This window comes from Coturnix japonica, chromosome 3, assembly GCF_001577835.2.
Source record: "Coturnix japonica isolate 7356 chromosome 3, Coturnix japonica 2.1, whole genome shotgun sequence".
Lineage (NCBI taxonomy): Eukaryota > Metazoa > Chordata > Aves > Galliformes > Phasianidae > Coturnix > Coturnix japonica.
The window spans coordinates 12,170,966-12,192,673 of record NC_029518.1 but is presented as its reverse complement, the minus strand read 5'-3'; the positions used below and the strand labels follow the sequence as shown (position 1 = coordinate 12,192,673).

Below are 21,708 nucleotides of genomic sequence, written 5' to 3'. Positions count from 1 at the left end.
GGGGGGGGGGAATACCATTGTATTTCATTGCTTTGCAGATTTTTGCTTTTAAACAAAATAACTTGGAAGCATGTTTAATCCCACTGATTTGCTATAAACTCTGAGCAAGAGAAAGGGAGATTTGGATCAAAATAGCTGTAATATCATAAAGCTCTCATCTTGCAGACCCATAAAGTACATTACTGAATAAAATGCGTTCTTCCATTTTTTGTACGTGTAACAAATTGAATTGAGGTAGGAAGAGGGGTTATTTCCTTTTTATATATAATCTAAGGACCTACATCTTGTGGGTGAAAGTAGAACATAAATCATTAATATTCTGATTCTGCCACATAATTTGAGGTCCAGAGTGGTTTTATCTCCATTAGAAGATCAACCTGTAATCTCTCTGTTTACTGTGATCCCAGCTTCAGCTGTGCTTTAATCTGAATCTGTTAAAGAAGTGTAAAACAGGACATGTTACACAGACAGTTAAAATAAAAGGTGGAGACATTCACCTTATACTTAGCACTGATATACCTCTGAGATTACTTTTTTCAAGGCCTATCTTTAATCTAATTTGGGCAGGAAGTTATCTCAGTGAGTACCAACAGGGATATTAGGATTTTCCTTTTACCTTTGGAAATGTAGGTAAACAAGTTTTTCTTATCATGAGGACTGCCAAGTCAGGCACAGTGCTTTTAACATGTATTTTTAGTTCTGGGGACAGATAAGCTAAGCAGATACTACTATTGAATGCCTTGGAAAGAAGATTCCTAAAAGCTTTGTTTTTCCTTAAGCTGTTCCAGAAATTCAGTCTGTAGGCATCCAGGTGGGAGGTTATAGGCCACGATTGTTCTCTTGCACCTTAAATGAGAAATGAAGAATGAGCAGATGCAGAAGAGCTCAAGTGCTCAGGCCTCACTGTGGTATCAAGAATACTCAGTGAGGTACCTCGGTTATCGGTACAGTGGTAGAGAGAACATAACATTTTGAAATGGAATACTTTTGTGCTGAAAGCTGTTTTACCCAGCAGGCACTCATGCAAAACTAGCCAACAGATACTACTGCGTATCTACAGATTTAAATGGGAAAACTATGTATAGGTCACTCCAAAAGTAATGCCTCCTTTATCTTTCCAAGGAAACTACAACAAATACAAAGATCACGATATTTCAGAGAGCAAATTCTCAGCTACAAATCGCTGTTTTTCAACACAGTTACCACCCTTAGCCAATCAGCACAGATGAACTAAGCAAGATGATAATCATTCTGTGGTGTGACAACTATGCCATAGCCATCGAGAACATGGCTTGTCTTTCATGTTACTGTCTCCACTGCTGAAATGCACACCACCCTCCAGCACACTGTGCTCACTAATGTTTGGCCTCCATAAATCTTCAGCAAGCATCAATAAGTGTCAATGGGTGTCATCCTTTCCACACAGAGGAGTTCAGTTCCACATCTTTTCTTCATATGCACTTCCATGTCAGATACTGTACTGTCAGACTACTTCTCTGCTGCCATCTTTCACATGGTAGCAAAATGGAACAGAATATTGGTGGGAAGGTTCAACCTCTACTGTCATATCACCACCATCTGCCTCGTAATAAAACAATAAAATAAGAGGCATTACTTTTGGGACAGCCCTCATGGAATTCTTGGTCCTTGGAGCTGAACTTATTTTCTTCCAAAACTCCATAGAAAGAGAATATTACTTGCCACAGCAAGAGCAGAACGTTGTCTGTCCTTCCATGTGATGTGGTCTGTCTGCATTATTTGCTGCAAGTTTTGCCGTAGTGCACTCCAGGTTTGCTGTGTTACAGATGGAAGTCTGGTTTGCTTTACTGAAGGGGATCTCTTCTGAAAACATTGAAAGCCTTTCACTTGGGTGACTAACTTTATGTTCCATTTGCAATTTTACAAGGGCTGTAAAAGTAAAACAAAGCCGGTGACTCAGAAGTTAAGATCTGTAGCCTTTAAACAGTGAACTCTAGATGGTGTAGCTGTTTGATACTGTCAGATTTATGACACACATATGCTATGATTTTATTTTGCTATGGAAGTAATCAGATAGACTACTGAAGAGAAAAATACCGTTGCTTTAGGCATATAATGCAAGCATACTGGCACTCTAGTTTTCACTGAGATTCTGTACTTAATTCCCCCACCTTAACAGATAAATTATAATGAACTAAAGTCATACAGCAAGTCAGTGCAGAACAGTGCCCCAGTAATCCCAGTCTGGGTTTTGAGTAACTGAATAGCTGTTCTATAGCATAGCAGGTTTTTTTATGTGCTTAAGTTTTGTTGAGCAGTTAGGAAAATCTGGTTTATTGTAACGTGGACTGCTGTTTTTGTCCATACTTTGATAGGTGAGTCACTTACCTGACAGGATTACAAAATGGCAGAAGTATTTTTTGAGCAAAACGGTATTGATTTTGAAAAGTGTGGAATAGAACTGTCTCAGAATATGAAAAGAAAACTATCAGACACGATTAGGAATCTCACTAGTCACATTGCATGTATGTGTTCTCACAGCAGGTGCCTTCTTTACAAAAGAAGACATATAGTAGAAAAAGTAATTTAGTGAATACAATCAAGTCTAGGGTGGGACATCAACATGAATACAGGTTATTTAAACCTGTGTGAAAACATTTTTTGGTACATCTACAGCTTTTTGATAGATGGAGATGCAATATATGGCCAAAAAGCTGCCTGCCTTTGGTTGTCTGAGTAATCTTTCTGTAAAATGCAAGAGGCATTCATTTCGATTGGTACCTAGCTGTGTTTTTATATGAAATATTACAGGACTCCAACAACTGTAAAACTAGTAATTCTGAGGTGTCTGGCAGTGAGTACATTTAATGAAGGATGAGTGCTGCAGTGAAAGCAGGGAAATTAAAGCTGTGGTGGAAAAAGACAGCCAAAGCCATGCATGCTGGAAGCCTATGTGTATGGTTATTTGGTCAGACTGAGCTATGGCAACTTTCTTTCTCTTTTGTCTCAGCTCCCCTGTCTGTAAAATCAACATAATTGTTTGCTACATGGATGGAAAACTACAGTGTGTCAATCCTATTCATGCTATCCTACGTTTTAGCTTATCTCATGATGCATTACTTGGGGCTGGAGGTGTATGGAGGAAATTCCTTTTTTAATTCAGCTAATCTGATATTTTTGCCTTGTTTAGCTCTTCTCATAAGCTATCCTTTCTTAATTTCTCTGCTAATTAATATTCTCCAATTCTGTTTGCCAGATACTCTGGCTACAAAATACTTGTGCAGCATTGGCGCTGTCGTAGTCTAACAGGAAAGTGCTTCCTGATTTCTGAATGTTAAAATAAAATGTGACCATTTGATGATCCTGAGCATAGTATCAACAGTAAAAAATTCTAACCCTTACAAAATTTAAGTACTGAAGTTTCAATGAATATTTTTAAAGTTCAATTTCATTAAGATTTTTGAGGTAGGAATCAACGTTTCTTATTGAATAAAGAAGAAGCTTTATAGTTGCATAGAGAAATGTGAAACTATTAAGTGCATCCTAGTGCTTAAAATGCTGGTAAAAGGACACGTCACTAAAAGTCATTTTTTCGTAAGCCTCTGTCCTTATTGCTAATTGCTTAGGAATGGCAAATTCTTCAGGGGGAAAATGTGACAGTCTCGTGTGTTTTGAACAATACATTAATTCATGACATTTGACACTAAAATAATGGTCTGTTATTCTCTTTTCTTTAGGAATCTTTTGTCTTTGAAAGCAGTTGTCTCTTTCAAGTGGATGAATTTGGCTTTTTTCTGAGCTGGAAAAGTGAAGGAAAGGTATACTACGGTTACATCAGGAATATATATATTACATATGATCCCACTTGTTGCATATTCTCACTAGCTTTGAAAGTTCTGAAATGTTTTTACTGCTTTATATTTGCAGCTAACCTTAGTCCTGTTCTTTCAGAATTTACAAAAATGAAGTACTTAAGAAGGAATTAACATAAATGTAAGGGAAATGTACTGTTTAGTGTTAATCAACAATAACTGCATATAAAATACATTATTTTTGCTTTATGTCCTAACAGATCTTTGAACTTATATATATGTATATATATATTTTACCATTTCAGGAAGGACAGGTGTTAGAGTGTTCCCTGATCAACAGTGTTCGTTTTGGAGCTGTTCCAAAGGTACTCCATAGTTAGTTTATATTCTTCTTTAAACAGAGAATATTTAAACTGAAGGTGAAATGCAGAGTGGAGTTCATTTATTTAAAAACTACTGACAGCAAACCTTTTCTTTTGCAATCACGTTCTATAATCAAGTGATATGGAGTAATTGCTCTAGGAGGAGTCTCTAGTCTGATCTTCTTGATTTAGTATTGTGCCTGGCTTTCAGAATGCTCTGAAAGCTGAACAAAAGATATTAGGTATCTAATATATATAGGTGCTCTTAATTACTTTTCTAGCACTGTATTGTAATACATGTTTAAGAAATCTGAAAAAAATAAAATTAAAAATAACGATTTCATATTCCAAATTTTGTTCCTTTCTGTTCCAAATTTGCATCCCTGTTCAGCAGTTAGATGATCAGAGAGGACAGCAATAACCGGAATCAGTGGCCACTGTCTGCATTTTTGAAGAATTTCTGTAGAAATCCAAAACTTTAGAATATTTAAAATGATGTGCTTGAATAAGCAAAATGACAGTTTTCCTGAGATGAAAGTTGGCCCTCTTTCCTCCAGGCCATTAGTTTAGAAAATATCTGGTGAAACAAGGTTAACACTTCTGCATTTCTACTTTCAAATGCTAAGTGTTTCTGTATTACCTGTAGATAATCATCCTTTAGTAGTTCTTTTGGGACTCCATAAACTAAAATGCTTTCCCTATTGAGAAAGGTGCATGAGGAGAGGTAGCGCAGACAACACCATGCTTCATGTACAGGGTACCATAGCAATATGCTTCAGACTTCACCTCTGTTTTGTTCTTTATGCCCATTAAATCTATAGCATTTGACCAGCTTGTAAGATGCATGATTAAGAAACAGCCCAAAAGTCACACAGATAATAGCTCTCAGTAGTTATAGATTTAACTAGATTGGGATAATTTATTTATAGATGAACATTTTTTCTCTATTTTCATTCTTTGGAGTGATTCAGTTTTCTTTTTATGACTAAAATATATGTAATTTCCTATTTAACTTTATGAAATATATTTAAAAGTACATCTAAATGTATTTAAAGTACATTTAAAGTACATTCAAAATTTACATCTGAGCTTTCATGTCTGTATTCATATTTGTTAAAACATTTGGTTTTTTTTGTTTTGTTTTGTTTTTTAATGAAAAAAATGAAAGTGCTTGTTTAGGATGGTTGGCAAAGATTTAAAGATGTTAATGTACATGGAGATAAAGATGCATCTTTACCATAGTGCATTATATAACAAAAGGATGTAACAAGCTCTCTATTCTTTTCAACAGGATCCCAAAATACTAACTGCACTTGAGGCTGTTGGAAAATCAGAAAATGAGTTGGAAGGACGGATAGTGTGTGTTTGCAGTGGTATAGATCTGGTGAACATCAGCTTCACTTTCATGGTAGCAGAAAACACAGAAATAGCCAAGGTACTTCACAGTTAAGCACTGTGTGGGAGGGAAAATAGGGAAGATCCTCAGTAGTACGCAGTTGTTTTTCTGAAGTAAATCAGCTTACTATGCTGACTGAAACACTTGTTCATATGTTTGCTGCCACACTCCCCAAAGGACAACAAACATCCATTTGAAAGTTCTGTAAAATGTCTGCTTGCCATGCTGAAAGAACAGAGTGATATTATCTGCCTTTGTATGCATGGTAATTTATCAAAAGTAGAGAGACATACAAGGCACAGTGTTCCCCCTAACCGTTAAGCATCTTTGTGTGGGGCTTACACAGTAGACTAAGTGGAGATGATGCTGTGAATTTGTAACACATAGTGATACTAAAGAGAAGTGCAATTACTTTTATTTCCATGGCGAGTTGAGCTCAGCCCTTCAAAATTTTATTCAGCGATTATTTAATTGTATCCTAGAGTTTATATTATTTGAAAAAACAAAAGCAGGAAAGAAAATTCTGTACAGCTGAGAGGATTCCAGTGTACCCAGGTCCTTTTCCGTTTCCCTTTTATATGGAACAATCTTAAGAAAACAGTGGTGCTTTGTTACATGGCATTGTTCCTCAGAGTTAAAGGTTGCAACTCACAGTGTAAGTTCCAGGGCTCCACCAAGGCCTGGAACTCAATCTGTCTTTTCAAAACTGCTCTGAGGAACTTGATCCTGGGTACTGGTACTGTATGAATAGCTTAGATCCAGTTCAGAAAGTCCTGGGCTGCACCACAAGAAGCATGGCTGGCAGGTTGAGGGATGTGGTCCCCCCCCGCCCTGTGCTCTGTGCTGTGAGACCTCACCTGAAATAGTGAGTCCATCTGTGGAGTACTGAGCACTGCAGATACATAGACATGTTGGAGTGTGTCCAGAGGAGGGCCAAAAAATTATTTAAGGGATGGAATAGCTCCCTTAGAAGGACAGTCTGAGAGAGGTGGGGCTGGCTTTTCACTGTCCTTAGTCTAGTGTTCTGATTTTCTCTGTCCCGTGCTTTAAAGGCACAGTAATTTTCACAGAACATAAATGACTTCTGTGATATGTGAGTTGAGAGAAGAGGGACATCTACTGGTCAAAACATCCATGGATAAGGGCAAAATGTCAGGAATCCCACTCAGCCACTTGTTTCTAGATGAGAGCTGAGAGTCACGGTTGAATTCTCCATGGGTTTCCTGAAACAACAGGCTCTTAAGCCCTTTATTCTGACAGGCAAACACAAGCACTGGATATGAAATAAAAGAGAACGCCACATATCCTCCCTGGCTTTCCCATTGCTTGAATTAAGCTGACTGCAACAAGGGAGAAATTACAAGGAAAAAGCAAAGATCAAATAACCTCAAGAGGTTTGGATAATGCTCACCTTACCTGTAAATAAGTCACAGATGACCTTATCTGGAATTGCTTGATCTGTAGATTACAGGGTTTTTTTACCCTTCAGAACTTATGCTCTTCTTAACACTGCTAATTTAAAGTTGATGGCTGAAGGAGAGCTGAGAGGTCAAATGTATCTGTGCACCCTGCTGCTGCTGCCAGTGTTTCGTCAATGAACCTCCGCTAACTCAAGATTACTAAGTGCCTGAAAAGCATTTGAGTACTAAAGCAAAATATGAGAGAGTGCATCTTAAATAAATTTTTCCTGCACCTCCTCCATAAAGGGATATCTGACAATGTTGGATCAGGCTACAGAAGCTGGACTGCTTGTAGTAGCCTAACTTTCATTCTGGCCTTTTGCGTCAGCCTACATGTCCATGTACAAGATATCTTTGTCTTCATTTTTATTTCTTTTCAAGATTATTCTTTCTCTAAGATTAAATAGCAGGGCTCAGATTCCACTTATGTATGAATATAAGAGAACTATTGGTATATAGTGAACTATTCAGGAGTAACATTGACAAATTGAAGGTACTGAGGTATATAGTGAAAATCTGAAAATATTTAGCACTAATATAAATGAGTACCAAACATATCCCTTTTTTCTATCAAAAATACTTTGTAACTCCACTTTATGTGAAACCCAATTGAAGTTTTTTTTGTTCCTCCCTCATTTAAGAACTTCATCGTGTTTATAGGATTTTCCTTCATTAGAGAGGTATTGCTTTGGAGATACTGAGACACTGAGCACAAAGAAGGATAGTTCTATGTTTGTGTATTTGCGTTGGTTTATGGGTATTTTAATATAATCTGTAAAATTAGCAGCACTGTCCTAGCACAAAAACAAGGATGCTGCTGTGTTCTTCTTAGTGTATTAGCAGGGAAGTCTGAGCTCTTCTTTCATCTTTTCCACAGGGTCATAAAAAAAATGTATGTTTAATCTGGCAATGTTATGCTGACAGGAAACAACATATAGCCAGTTTGGTGTCTGTCACAGGTTTTGGATATTTTACAGATATCTCTATAGTGGATCACAGTGCCTTAAAAGTGATTATGAAGATAGATACTTGGAAACTATTCTTATTCAGAAGGATGTTTCATTTTGAACTGTTAACAGAGAGTTTGAGTATATTACACTGAGCCTATATATCAATATGTAGGTGAGGACTTTTTTAATCTTACACTGTTTCACTTCTATATAGTGTGTTCAAAGTCCAGGCACTGTTTTTTTCCCCCTCAGCTCTTTTATTCCCAGTTTTAATTTGAGGCCAGCTGGTAGCCGTGGGAAATATCAGATGAAATAAATGCTCCAGAAACTGCTTTAGCCCTGAACTGAAGTATAGGCAGCCAGATGCTACATCGTCATGCAGCTGTGTAGTGTGGCACAGATAGGAAAATGCAGCTCTTGAGCTGCCATATCCTGCCCAGGGCACATACTAGTGTAAAGATGGTTCACAGATGGGTAGTTACTCGTTTGCTTGCTGCCAGCAGGGATATGATGCTTCTGTGTTTTATCAGCATTTGGCTGCAGTGCTGTGCCCTTTCAGTGTACATGAGGCCAGTTTCTAAATTAGCAGGAAAGGCCTTATCACTGAATAAAGATTACAGTCTCTCCAAAGTAGGAATCATCAGCATGGTTCCTGCAGAGAAATTACTTACTAAGTGAGTACTGTATTGATTTCTCATTGTACCTACATTTTTTTCTATCCTTTTTTCTTTTGGTCAACTCCTCCTCATGTGCAGAAGAAGTAACTGTTACTGAGAGCAGGGTAACCGTACTGCCAAGTGTAATTGTTACATCTGGTATAGTTGCAGCCCATTGCCTTCAAATCAGAATAGATTTGTATGTGTTTGTTTCCTATTGGAATTGTGACATTGCTGGTACTGCACGGATGACATTTTTTTTGGAGAAATAGATGTCTTCTTGAAAGACAAACTTATTCACAAGATGCAGTTTGCTTAAGTAAATCTTGGAGACCTTAGTTAGTTAGTTAGTTAGTTTGTTTGTAGTGCGTGCAGTATTTTGTTTTTTGTGCCAGAGTTAAAAGGTTGAATTCCTTGTAAGGGGACTAGTGGGAATAATCCAGATCATCTAAGGAAGACAATTCATGCAGCCACAACAATGCTGACATAGCAGTTATGTGACATTTTATTCTAATTTATTAGATGAAATAATAGATAAATCAGAGTCAAATTTTCACTATACAAGCAATCAGAATAAAAGAGGCTTTATCACAGTCTTCCTGTATCATCATAGGTGAGGGAATGCTTGTAGAAAAAGGTGTTTCCGAAGTCTGCCAAAAGCTTTCAATTGTATCAGTTTTTTAAAAAATACTGTCTTCCCATGAACCTTGCATTCCTTATATCCCTAGGATGAGTATCCGTGCTATCACTATTAAGTCCTCTTATTCATGAAGCTGAGAAGAGAAATGGGAGAGTAATTTGATTGTTTGTTTCCAAGCACAGGTTTGGAATCTGCTTTAGAGGTGACACTGTCTCCTACACATCTAAACACTGTGGGGGTATGGTCTTTTTCCCTGGCAGAGACTTGCTGAGCTGTAAAGTGTAAGGTAGGTTAGACTATTAGGACACAATGAGGCAGCAAGGGCAGAGCAAATGTTACAGGAAAAGAGAAAGAGCAGTGCTTAGAGAGATGATTAACTGATGGGGTTCTACACTTGCATTACCTCACTGTCTGGTTTTATGCCTACTGAACTGGCTTCTTGGTTGTATAATGCCCTCTCACTCCAGGATGCCTGTCTTTAGGCAGTATCTCATGTATTTCAGATGTGATAACAAAATCAAAGGTAAATAATTCTGTGAATTGTAACAAGATGAATGCTTTAATCATAGAATCATAGAATGTCCTAGGTTGAAAAGGACCTCAAAGATCATCCAGTTTCAACCCCCCTCCCACAGGCAGGGTTGCCAGCCACCAGACCAGGCTGCCCAGAGCCACATCCAGCCTGGCCTTGAATGCCTCCAGGGATGGGGCATCCACAGCCTCCTTGGGCAACATGTTCCAGTGCGTCACCTCCCTCTGTGTGAAAAACTTCCTCCTAACACCTAACCTAAATCATCCCTGTCCCAGTTTAGAACTATTCCTCCTTGTCCTATCACTATGCACCCTCATAAACAGCCATTACCCTTCCTTTTTTATAAGCTCCATTCAGAGCCACAATGAGATCTCCCTGGAGCCTTCTCTTCTCCAACCTAATCAAGCCCAGTTCCTATATATGTATGTATATATATATATAGTGTATATATATATATAGTATATATATCTATATATATATATATATATATATATATATAGTATGTATGTATGTATGTATGTATGTTTGTATATTTATAAGAAGTTCATATATATATATAAAAGTATGTGGCTGATTTTTCAAAAGCCAAATAGATTTGTAAGGTTCATTTTAGGGAATCTCATAGCAGTTTGTTATTTAAAAAGAAATTTGTGATGTGCTTGTAATGTGATACGAGCACAAGAGTCTGCTTAGGTGCTTTCTTCTCTGAATTTGACACTTTAGACCTTTTTTAGCATGATTTTAGCCAATGGTTATTAACTGTGGGCAGTTCGCCAAATGCAATTTTCTAAATACATTAGTATTCCTCCTGTATAAATGCTATTCTTTTTCATCTGATTTGCAGATGTGCAGCACTTATTCATGAAAATAAAAATATATTCATCTTTGTTTATTTGTAAGTGTAAAGTTCTGGATTCTGTCCAAGTCAGTCCAAGCAGCAAGCACAGAATTTGGCTGTAAGCAAGAAGCTTTATTCATTAGGTCGATATTAAGCAGTGGACCAAATCCCATCTCAGTTCCACCAGAATAAATTATCTGTTGAGTAATCCTAGAATTACAGTGGCATAATTGAGATTGAATTTGGCCTTTAATGCTATATATTGTATATATTTTTTCTGATAGCTGTATCCTGCCAGCATTCTCACTAAAGTCAATGTGAGTTCATGTTAAGGTCTAATCCTTAAGCTTCTCCTATACACCACTGCAAAGTCTAGGTATGAGCTATAATAAAAGTAGATCCATAAAAAGGAGTTACATAAGTACTTTAATACTGTTGCTGGCTGAAAGTTGTCCTGATGATTGCAGGAGTGTTTTCCTTTTTAAGGACGAAAGCCAGAATAGCAGGACTGAATATGTAACAGGATGTTAGATGAGGTCAGCATTGGAGAGAAATTCTTGTACCTCCCTGTGGTTTGCTGTGGCTTACTAATATTTTGTTTCATTCTTTTCCTAACATTGGACCAATTAAATATGTCATCACAAATCATATAATGCTGCTTAGTAAATGCTAATACTGTCAGCAGTGACAGAAAAGGAGGCGTATATTTATATGGGCTATAAATAGAAAGCTTAATAAATCAATCAGTGGACTGTTTCCCTTTGCAGGCAGTAAACTGTTTTAATAGCACTGCAGATGCTGTACGTGGTACTTAGAAGAATGAAAAGCACAGTTGCTTTGTTTAGTGAAAGATAAAACATTAATAGGTAAAATATGATTGGGTTTTTGTGTGGTGTTATAGGCTGTGAAGTGGACAGGTTCTTTTCCTTAGCTCCAAATGTTACTGTAATCCATAGTCACAAGGAAGAAGAGCCTTTTACCAAGATTTCTTCTCTTTTCAGTTCTCCTAATTTATTGCTTCTGTATTTTGTGTTTCTCAGCAATGGGTAGAAGGACTGGGATCCATCATACATAACTTTAGAGCTAACAATGTCAGTCCAATGACATGTCTCAAGAAACAGTAAGTGACCTTCTTTTCTCCCCTTTATTTTTCTAGCCTTGTAATTTTCTTCTTCTTCTTTTTTCACATATTTTAAAAATAATGTGTAATGAAGAAGATTAGTTTAATGTTTCATTGTAACCATTCATTGTGATCAGAAGAGATCTCAAGTCTATATTAGGCATCTGCCCAAGAGGAATTATAACTATTCATTTGATTTATTGCTGTTGCATGTTGTAATTATTGTCTGAGTTGTTGCTTCACCGATGTATGTGGAAACAGAATCCCATGAATCCTTCTTCTTGTCAAACCGATCCTGTTAATTATACACTGTTTCTTTTGGTCTGCTTTTTGCTTTTACAGTGAAAACACTGGTCTGCCTTTAAGCAATAGAAGTCTACAGAGGAATATTTTTTAGTATGAAACAATTACCTGATCGATTATACTAATTTCAAAGGGATGTCAGTGATCTTAAGCTGAATATAACTGTCCCAATTTTAACAAGTAATATTTTAAAAATACTTATTTCTTAATTTCAGCTGGATGAAGCTGGCTTTTCTAACAAACACAAATGGGAAAATTCCAGTTCGGAGGTAAGCACAATTGGGCAATAGTTCTGATTTTTTAATGCTAGTAAAGGTCTATGGATCAGTTATTAAATACAACACAATTTTATCACTGTTTAATACCTATATAAAAGCAAGCACAGAACTAGGCATACTGAGCTGAGTTCTGTACCTCCTTGGTAACCTAGGAAAAACTTGTTATCAACCTAATAATTTTTCTCTTAGCCCATTCTAAAGAAGATATGAGTGCTTATAATTGTTTTCTAGGTCATTTAGAGCTAAAAACATCAGTCTTCTCATCTTAAAACTCCTCAAACTTTGGACTAGGTTTTTCGTAAAATACTTAGCAAGAGAACCATACAAACTTGCAGGCCAATTAACTGGAGGGCAAAGATGTACCTTGTAAAATGTAGTTCCTTGTAAAAGAGACAGATGTAGCTCTGCCAAGATTACTCCTGCTTTTATAGGAAACCCCAGGATAATATTTGGTTTTCTCCACATGGTAAAAGAATAATTAGGCTGATTGTTGTCAGTGACAGAAAGGTTAGAACAGACTTGTTGTGGTTTTTTTGGTTTTTTTGTTTTTTTTCTGTACAGCTATTAACTATTTAGTGTTACTGATTTTCAGTCCTCACTGGCCAGGCTGATAATTCTCCCTGCCCTGCTCTAGACATTCTTGCAGATACTTTGAGCTTCTTTCTTCCTCATCCAAAATGTGAAAACCCTGATTTTGAGACTTGCTATTTTTTCTTAAGGAGGAATCCTCAGGAAGGAGCAGTAAGGACTCTGTAAGTTAAGCCTCATATAATTTTTTTAGTCAAGGGAGAAAAATAGGACTATGTGTCTACATAATGTGCAAAAAGACAAAGTGTCTGCCATGCTGCCCTCCAGGTTTCTTAGTTTCATGATTCAAGTGACACTTTGAGGGTGTTAAGGCTGCTTCAGTTACTTCATTTATGAGCTTTCACATTGCCAGCTTCCTGCTTATTCTTCATACTTCAGCTGAACTGCCATGAGGTACCTCCTGTGCGGAGGTCCCAAGAGGAGTATCATCTGAAGGGTAAGAGTGGGAGAACAGTACTAGGTGAGCAAGTTCATTTTCAAGATTTCAGCATCATGTCTGTGTTTGAACACAGAACTTTATTTTCAGAATTGATGAATCGTATGCTAGCTTATATGAAACTTCTGCCTTGAAGTATTTTACCTTGCATCTAGAGAGACATAAGTCTGTTTTCTTGCAAACCAACTTGCTTCTGCATACAAAGGCACACATTGCTAGAGAGTCCCATCCACTGGGTCCAATGTATTAAATTTTCCTGCTAGATTTATAGTAATCAAGTTCAAAGTAATCAACTCATTGAATCCATCAATGTGAAAGATAGATTTGTACCCTTCAATCCTAGATTTGGGAAGTATTCTAAAAAATGAGGAAACATTCACACGTTGCCAAAAATAAATACAATTATATATTCATACCCAGTGGAATGTGAGGAGTTAACATCTGTAGGTATCTGTCAGCCAGTAATTTGCTTGTGTTGGAAATAACTCAGTTTTTCCCAAGATGTGCAACAAAGTGCATGTAAATCTGTCAAGTCTGTCTAAAATGTCTCCACAGGTAGAGGAAAAAGTAGATTTATTTACAATATCTTTAGCAAAATGAAAGTGTCATACTATACTTTGAAAGTCTAATTTGATTCATGCACTCGTTTCTAGACCGTTGCTCTCATTACAAATTATGTTTGCTGTCATCTTTGAAATAAAAAAGGGTTCAAAAAAAAAAAAAAAGGTTTTCTATAGCTGGGGAATCTTGCCTCTCATTTTCTGATTAGTTATAGTTATATAATATATATATATAATATATATATTATATAACTATATATATATAATATATATATAATAGTTAGTTATAACAATATTATATGATTTTTATTATTGGGACCCAATTCACAAGAATAAGCATATAATTTTTACCAGGCCAGAGACAGATCATAAAATAGAGAACTACATTATTCTGTGTCTTCAAATCAGTAGAAAAATATCTGCTTGCCTTTGTTTGTTTATTTGTTTGTTTAAGAAATAAGTGCCTAAAGTCTGTAATTTAGTGAAAACATCTTAGTACTTACCAGCTTTGAAAGCCAAATATTTATTTATCACACTCTTTATCTTACTCACTCTCTTCATCCTTTGCTTGGAACCTTCTTTAGCATTTGGGTTGGACTAGATGCTGAAGTCCCTTTCGAATACTATGATTCTGTGATTTATGTGCCTAAATAGGAACACAGAAATCTAAACGTAAGAACAAGGTTAAAGAAAACACTTATAAAAGCCAGGATGCCATTGGCCTTCTTGGCTACCTGGACACACTGCTGGCTCATCTTCAGCTGAGCCTCAACCAACACCTTCAGTTGCATTTCTTCCACAGTCTTCCAGCCTCTCTGCCTCAAGCCTGTAGTATTGCATGGGGTTGCTGTGACCAAAGTGCGGGACCCACCATTTAGTTCTGTTGAGCTTCATCCCATTGGCCTTAGCCTAGTGATCCGGCCTGTCCAGATCCCTCTGAAGGGTCTTCCTTCCCCCAGGAAGGGACACTTAGTCCCAACCTGGTGTCATCTGCAGACTTAGAGAGGGTGCACTCAATCCCCTTGTTCAGGTCGTCGATAAAGATATTAAAGAATATTAGTATGAAAATATTTACACAGAAGCCTCAGAGCATTTTGAAGAACAAAATAACTGAATTACAGTGACAAAAATAACAGCACCTGTTTCACATCTCTTTCCTTGTGAAGTTATTTACTTTGCGCGAGGCTAACAAAAAGCCTCAATAAATGACTGTCTTGATCATAAAGAGCAACATATTCTCATTAGGCAACCTCAGGGTCTCTCCCACTGTACAGATTGTCATAGCATTAGAATTAGATCCTGGATACAGACCTTAATTTTCCCCTTCAGTCTGAGATATCAAGATCAGAGGAATTTGGGAAGCTTAGACTTAGACCCTTGAAAGGAGGAGGATGTATAGATCTATTTTTTTCCAGAGATAGAGATTATTCAAATTTGTCTCAAATGGGAACAGAAAGAGACCAAATGTTTTAATCCTATCAAATAGTTGGACTTTAATTGGATTTGTTTTCTTGCAAATGAAACCACTTCCTGATTTATGGAATTGAATGTTAATCAGTTTGGTGGAAATCTGTTTAATTGCGTAGCATTCCTAGAACTGAAGCATTCATAATGTTGGTGAAATGAGGGAGCTTTCAAATTGTGAAATGAACGCTGCTGTTGGTTAAGGAAAGAGGAAGGAATCTGCCTTTTGGAATGGTTCAGGCCTGCTTCACGAGTTAAATGGGAAGCATAAGTTAACACTTGGAGAGGAAGTCACAGCAACCAGTAATGCCTGGAGACATGAGTCTTACTTGCAGAAACTGCTACTTCTTAAACACAGACATTTAACCTATGCATGCAGTTGAAAAGATACAAAATAATGCCTTGCAAAGCTCTGTATTGCTTTTTGCTCTTTTTGCAGTTCATCATTTTGGTGTATTTTCTAATGGATAGTAGGCAGGATAGTGCTGCTCCTTGAAGCTTAAACCACTTTTTCAGCCTCTCTGTTTCTTGGAAGATGCAAACATTCATCAGCTGAAGTCAGAGGAAAACATTGGCAGTAAAGTGCAAGAGACAGAACTGATTGTTTAAAAGTGACTAACTTTTTTTTCCCCAATCTTTTTTGTTTTAGCATTACCAGAACCTTTGCATCAGGTAAAACAGAAAAAGTGATCTTTCAAGCACTCAAGGAGTTAGGTCTTCCCAGTGGAAAGGTATTTAGCAGTTTTGAATAGCATCTTTGTATATGAATAAACTGATGAATCATTCAAATTCATGTCTGTGATCAAAGTCATTTGATGTAAAAACATGCCTATTGTTCACAAGTAATTTACTCATCACTTCAGGTTGCTTACTATAACCAAAATGTATTTAATGTGCTGCATGACACAGCAATCTTTGAAGCTTGAAATAAGGCTTCTCTTATTTTTTGTAATAACTGGTCCACCCCTCCCCCCTGCATTTATATAAAGTACTTGAATGCAGAATATTGTTGTGTGCTGCCCTCTCAAGTTTCATTTGCTGGGTTTCTCGTGTTCTGGGCTCCCTTTTCTCCCTTCCACTGTCCAGCACTGTCCTGCCAGCACCCCCAGAGAAGTGACAAGTGACTGCAGTTGTGGCTGGTTTCTTTTGGAGACTCCAGCCCGTAGTCCTTGGCTTTGCACCTGCCAAGAGAGGCAGCCTTGCAGGCTCAGCAGCTCTTGCTGTGTCTAGCTGGGGAGAGCAGTATAGAAAAATGCGGATTCCCAGTGGACACAGTGCCTGACACTAGGGATGAACTGCTGCAGTGCTCATTTTGTTCAGTCAAGGAAGGGCATGATACTGAATGTGTAAGCTGAGCATTCCCTTCTATGGAAATTTCAACACTCTTTTATAAGAGCTGCTTTGCTATTTAGAGCCGCTGTACCAAATCTGAAAGTTTTTCTTGAAATGTCTTGGCTTTAGTGTAAGTATCTTAAAGTTAAAATGCTATTGTGGAATTTCCAGGTTTTTTTTTAAAGCTCCATTAGAAAAATAAGTACTGGGCTCCATTTCTTTATTTATGTAGAATTAATGCGACTGTGAGTTCATAATATAAGAATGTCAAACAGATCTCTGATAAAGATGAATTTAGAACTGCTTGCAGAAAAGATAAACTAAATAAAGTGTATAATGGGTAAGGAGCTAAAACAGTACTTGGTTGCTTTTTCAGATGTAAGATATGCTCTATGAAAAAGAACACATTGTCTTTTGCTGAGTAAATACACCTTTGCCTTTTGTTGCAGAACGATGAAATTGAGCCTGCGGCATTTACTTATGAGAAATTTTATGAGCTTACCCAAAAGATATGTCCCCGAACTGACATAGAGGACCTCTTTAAGAAGATGTAAGTTCAAATTGAATGTAATCTTGCTTTAGACTGATTTTACTGTAATTTTAGTCCATAACTAATCGTAACAGAACACAGTAATTATCTAACCTTTAATCCTGGTAGCATCAGTAGTGTTTTAAGACAAACTTAAGTCTTTTCCCCTTCTTTCTCTCTCAGATTATTAATGTAAAAGTTCACTCTGTATTTGGAGTCACTTTTACATGAGTTAGAGAAAGTGCCTGGAACTTATGTTCCCCCCCCCCCCCTCCCAACCCTTCCCGCATTGGCTTTACTAACTACTGTAATTTTAACTTGCTCCTTTAGGTGATTAATACAGTATGTGAACTAACTAAATTAAGAAATGTGAAGCTTCAAAAGCTTCTTCCTTCAATTTATTCTCAGCTGGAGGGCTTATGTGTTGTTTTATGAAGAAATACCTGTAAAGTTATAGCAAGTTTGGGAGATAGACTGTGCAGAGCATAGACTGTTTTCTGTGACTGTTTGTTTTGAGATTGTATAGCTACTTCAGGTAGAAAAGTTGAAGGTTTAAAAAGTATTGACAATGTCAGCATGCAAATCATACCTACTGTAGCATCATATATGAAAACTTACATTCTCTAATAAATTTCTTTTCAGCAATGGAGACAAAACTGATTATTTAACGGTAGACCAATTAGTGAGCTTTCTAAATGAAGTAAGCTTTTTCATACATTAACTACCATACAAGTCTGTCTGCAGTGGCTTGCTTCTTCCAGTCTTTTCATTGCATGTATTGTGCCATTATTTGCTAAGCTTTTGTTCTGCTGATCTTTCCATTGTGGTAACATCCAGGTGCAAAAATCAGCTTCAACCTTACATGTTCTTGTGCTTTCTACATGTTGGCTTTGCAGGTTGCATCTGCTGATTACTTGCTCTTGTGTTATGTTGTATTATGTATGTTGTATACATTTTATACTGTTACTTTCAATGCATTTTTATTATAAACACATTCCTGTATTTTTATACAAGAGATTATTTATATCTTAAGGCCTCAGATAAATATGTCTGCTAATCCCTCTGAATAATAGAAAAAATAGAGTAGGCTTTTACAAACTTTGGTTAGAGTCACTACAGTAGTACATCTATCTCTTACAAATCTAAGAGCTGAGAGGGTATTTTAAGGGTTTGTATATTATTTTTTAAATAGCAAATGTGCAGCATAAAATAAAAATATTTTTACTGCTGTATTTCCAGAATACAGTTTTTGGCAAGAGTATTATTTCTTAAAAATGTTGTGTATGCAAAGTAGTTCAATAAGCAGTGTAAGGGTTGGTGGTTTGTTTTTTTTTTTGCTATTGTTGTTTCTTTTTTGCTTTCCTTTTCCTATTCCTAAAGCACAGTAAGTTATTTAAGACTATCTCATTCAGGATTGCAAAGCCAAATCCACTGCTGTAGATTTGACAAGAAATATACATAGAAAATAAATGCGTAGAGTGTCTAGATACCGATAGATCCTTGTCATCTGGAACATCAATAGTTGCTTTACTTCTCTGCATGATGTTCTTGGAACCTTAAAAAACATATATCTCTCAATCTAAAATTATTTTACTGTTTATTTACCAATCTATGTGCGTGTGTGTGTGTATATATATATATATCAGAAATGTATTTCTGTGTGAAAACTCAAGCAATAATTTCTCCATATATCAGTACAGTTTTCTTATTCATCTCGGAACACCTGCCTGATTCTTCATCCAACCAAATTACATTACTCAGAAAAAGCAAAACCAGCAGTGAGATTAGCATTTCATAACTAATGGTAATGTTGCCCTTTAGTTGCTGACTAGAGTTCAGAAAAAAACAGTCATATGGTTTTATAGAGGGACTTGCACTCCAAATATCTGAAACCAATGTCTTTGGCTCTGTGGTGTAGGTTTTCTAGTCTCTGAATGTATTTGGAGCTTATGATTTAGGTAATGAATTAATAGACAGTAAAAAACCAGGATCTCACACCCAAAGTGATCCTTTCTGTCCCCTTTGCAACAGGCTGGGATTGCAGTTAGTAGCGATGTTTGTAGATGGAAAATGCAAAAAGTTTATTGTGATATTATAGGGGAAGGATTTGTTTGCAGAGTAACTATTCGTGAGAATCTTTAGCCTAAATTAATTTAGTTTGTTACCTTCTGCATAGACCACAGAAGCTGTAAGAGTTAGGGCTCTTTAAGGGAACACAAGAGTATGTTACTGGCTGTAAGTGAAGTGTGAACATCTTTCCTGGAGTTTTTCCAGATGAACTGCTTTCTCTGTTTTACTTCTAAATGCTGCTGGCTGACAGCTGATATAATTGTATATCAGCGTTAAAATTCCTGGGAAGGTTTTAGAAATCTAATTATTGTCAGGCACTGACACTTTGCATAGGTATTTTTTAAAGTTTGAAAACATAGTAGAATAACAACGAAGATCGTTAATATTGAGATTTGCTCCTGCCATTCATTTGAAGCAATAAATTATAGGCCAGTTAACTGTCAAAATGGAAATTCAGTAGTCTGAGCAGGATTCATCTTTTCTCTTGTGAAGGAGGAATAAAGAGATCATTTTCTTTCCCTTTCTTTCTCACAGCCCTTCCTCTTTCCCACATTTTCCCTCTCTTCCCACCTTCCTTCTTCTCACTCACTCTTCTTCTTTTCTGTTCAGTTGGTTGCTGTGTCTCTTTCTTTTCTTCCATTTCCACAAAAGGATGTCATTCTTAGTCCACTGCGCAGAAGAAATTCCACAAGTATGTAAAATTGATTTTGGCAAATAAGCTGCTTTGCATCTCAGTTTCTGTCCTCTCAAACAGGAGACTGGAGGCCAGGATGGAGAGGATAAATAATTTTTCTCTCATTCCAGAACTATAAAAGAATTCTTTCTCCGCGTATTTTTAGATTGTTCACTTTCATATGGCTAAGAATATTTAGTGTAAAAGGTGTCCTGTTTCATATTGTAACCAGAACAAGCAAAAGCAGCTTTGCCGGATGTACATAACCAGTTCAGGCATGTGTTGACTTTTTAAATGGAACATCACGCTTTTAGTTTTGATCAGCTTTTCTGTTACAGCTTTTCAGTGCCAACAAACCCAGTAGTGCAGAAGATTTCCTAGGAGGCACTAGTAAACATTGTCGCTTTTCTTAAAATAATACTTCATCAGTTGTTAAATTTGCCTTCTTTTTTCAACTAAGTAAACATAATCATCCTTTTAATAGGTAGGGGAAAAATACATAATGAGCAGTGATCGTTGCAACAAGAATATTTTGCTCTTAGCTTCTTATGATAATTCTGGGGACTCCTTCTCAAGAGGAGCCTTTTTACCTTATCCCATTTATTTTATTCTGTTTGCGTATGATTAATTATAGAAGGAGAATGGAAAGAGCACTCTTCTTGAATAAGAACCTCCCCTACTATTTCTTAACATTTTTTAAAGTAGAGAATTGTCACTAATGATAAAAGGCTTGTCATTTGTCACAGTAATTTGTGCTGTTGCATGCCAATGTATTGCTGTTGTGTGTTGCTTAGCAAGTTATGTCCTGCATCCAGCTGCTCTCATTTCATATTTCATCTGAGTTTTACTTAGATATCCAGACAGCCAATCTGTAGTGAATGAAAATGCTATAATTTAGATGCTACATACTGTCAGTAGCATTATTTGAAAGATCCCTCCTTATCTGCATGATTAAATTGGCATTGGTTGTAATTTCTTGGAATCAGTAAAGCACATTCATCAATGTCCTGAATGTAAGAAAAGAGGTGAAGTGCTTCTTTCTGATTGGAAATTGCTTTTTTTTTTTTTCTGAAAAAAAAAAAATAATAATAATAATAAATCTCAAAAATGTACATATGAGGAATTACAGCAAATGCTGAGAATGCTGTTCCAAGCCTGTCCACTCCAAATTATTTATCTCCACTATGGGGGTGGCTGTTACAGTTCTGAATTCTGCTTATACTGCAGCTTGAAAACTCTGCATCTACTGGGGTAAAAAAAATGTTTCCACAGTCATGTTTATTTCTTTGTTTTATTGCATCTGCTTATATGCCACTACTCCATTCAGTTCTATTTTTAATTTTCTTTTAATGGAGAATCAGGCACACAGTGTGCAGCTCTAATCCAGCATGGAGGAAAAGAAATGGTACATAGCATGCTATTAAACAAAAATTGCAAAGCTCTGTGGATTAGTAGTGAATTAGAAATCATTCCAAATTACATCAAGTACAGATAAATACTAAATATATTAAGAAATCCTAATATTATAAATTTCTGTGAAATGAAAATACTTTAAAGATCTTTTGAACTGTTTCTATTTCTTCTTTTCGGAGTATTTAATATGCCAGCATTTCTGCAGTTCACAAATACTGACCAGTAGTTGCATATCTCTAAATTCAGGGTTACAATTCTTTATACTTCAGCTACAGGTATTGCTGAAGACAGGAATTTCTGTGGAGGTGTTTACTGTG

The 21,708-nt window shown here is 36.6% G+C and overlaps 1 protein-coding gene across 8 annotated transcripts in view; it reads left to right on the top strand.

The window, feature by feature from the left end:
• PLCB4 (phospholipase C beta 4) overlaps nt 1–21,708 on the top strand; it is a 181,072-nt gene that overhangs the window by 96,846 nt on the left and 62,518 nt on the right. For all 8 annotated transcript variants that reach the window (XR_004306741.1, XM_015857046.2, XM_015857047.2 and 5 more), the window contains 8 exons: nt 3,717–3,797; nt 4,097–4,156; nt 5,445–5,588; nt 11,666–11,745; nt 12,264–12,317; nt 16,024–16,105; nt 17,156–17,256; nt 17,878–17,935. Coding sequence is in view for 7 of the 8 variants with exons in the window: in XM_015857046.2 (XP_015712532.1) it covers nt 3,717–3,797; nt 4,097–4,156; nt 5,445–5,588; nt 11,666–11,745; nt 12,264–12,317; nt 16,024–16,105; nt 17,156–17,256; nt 17,878–17,935 (660 nt within the window). In the remaining variant the exon portion in view is untranslated. The remainder of the gene's footprint in view (nt 1–3,716; nt 3,798–4,096; nt 4,157–5,444; nt 5,589–11,665; nt 11,746–12,263; nt 12,318–16,023; nt 16,106–17,155; nt 17,257–17,877; nt 17,936–21,708) is intronic.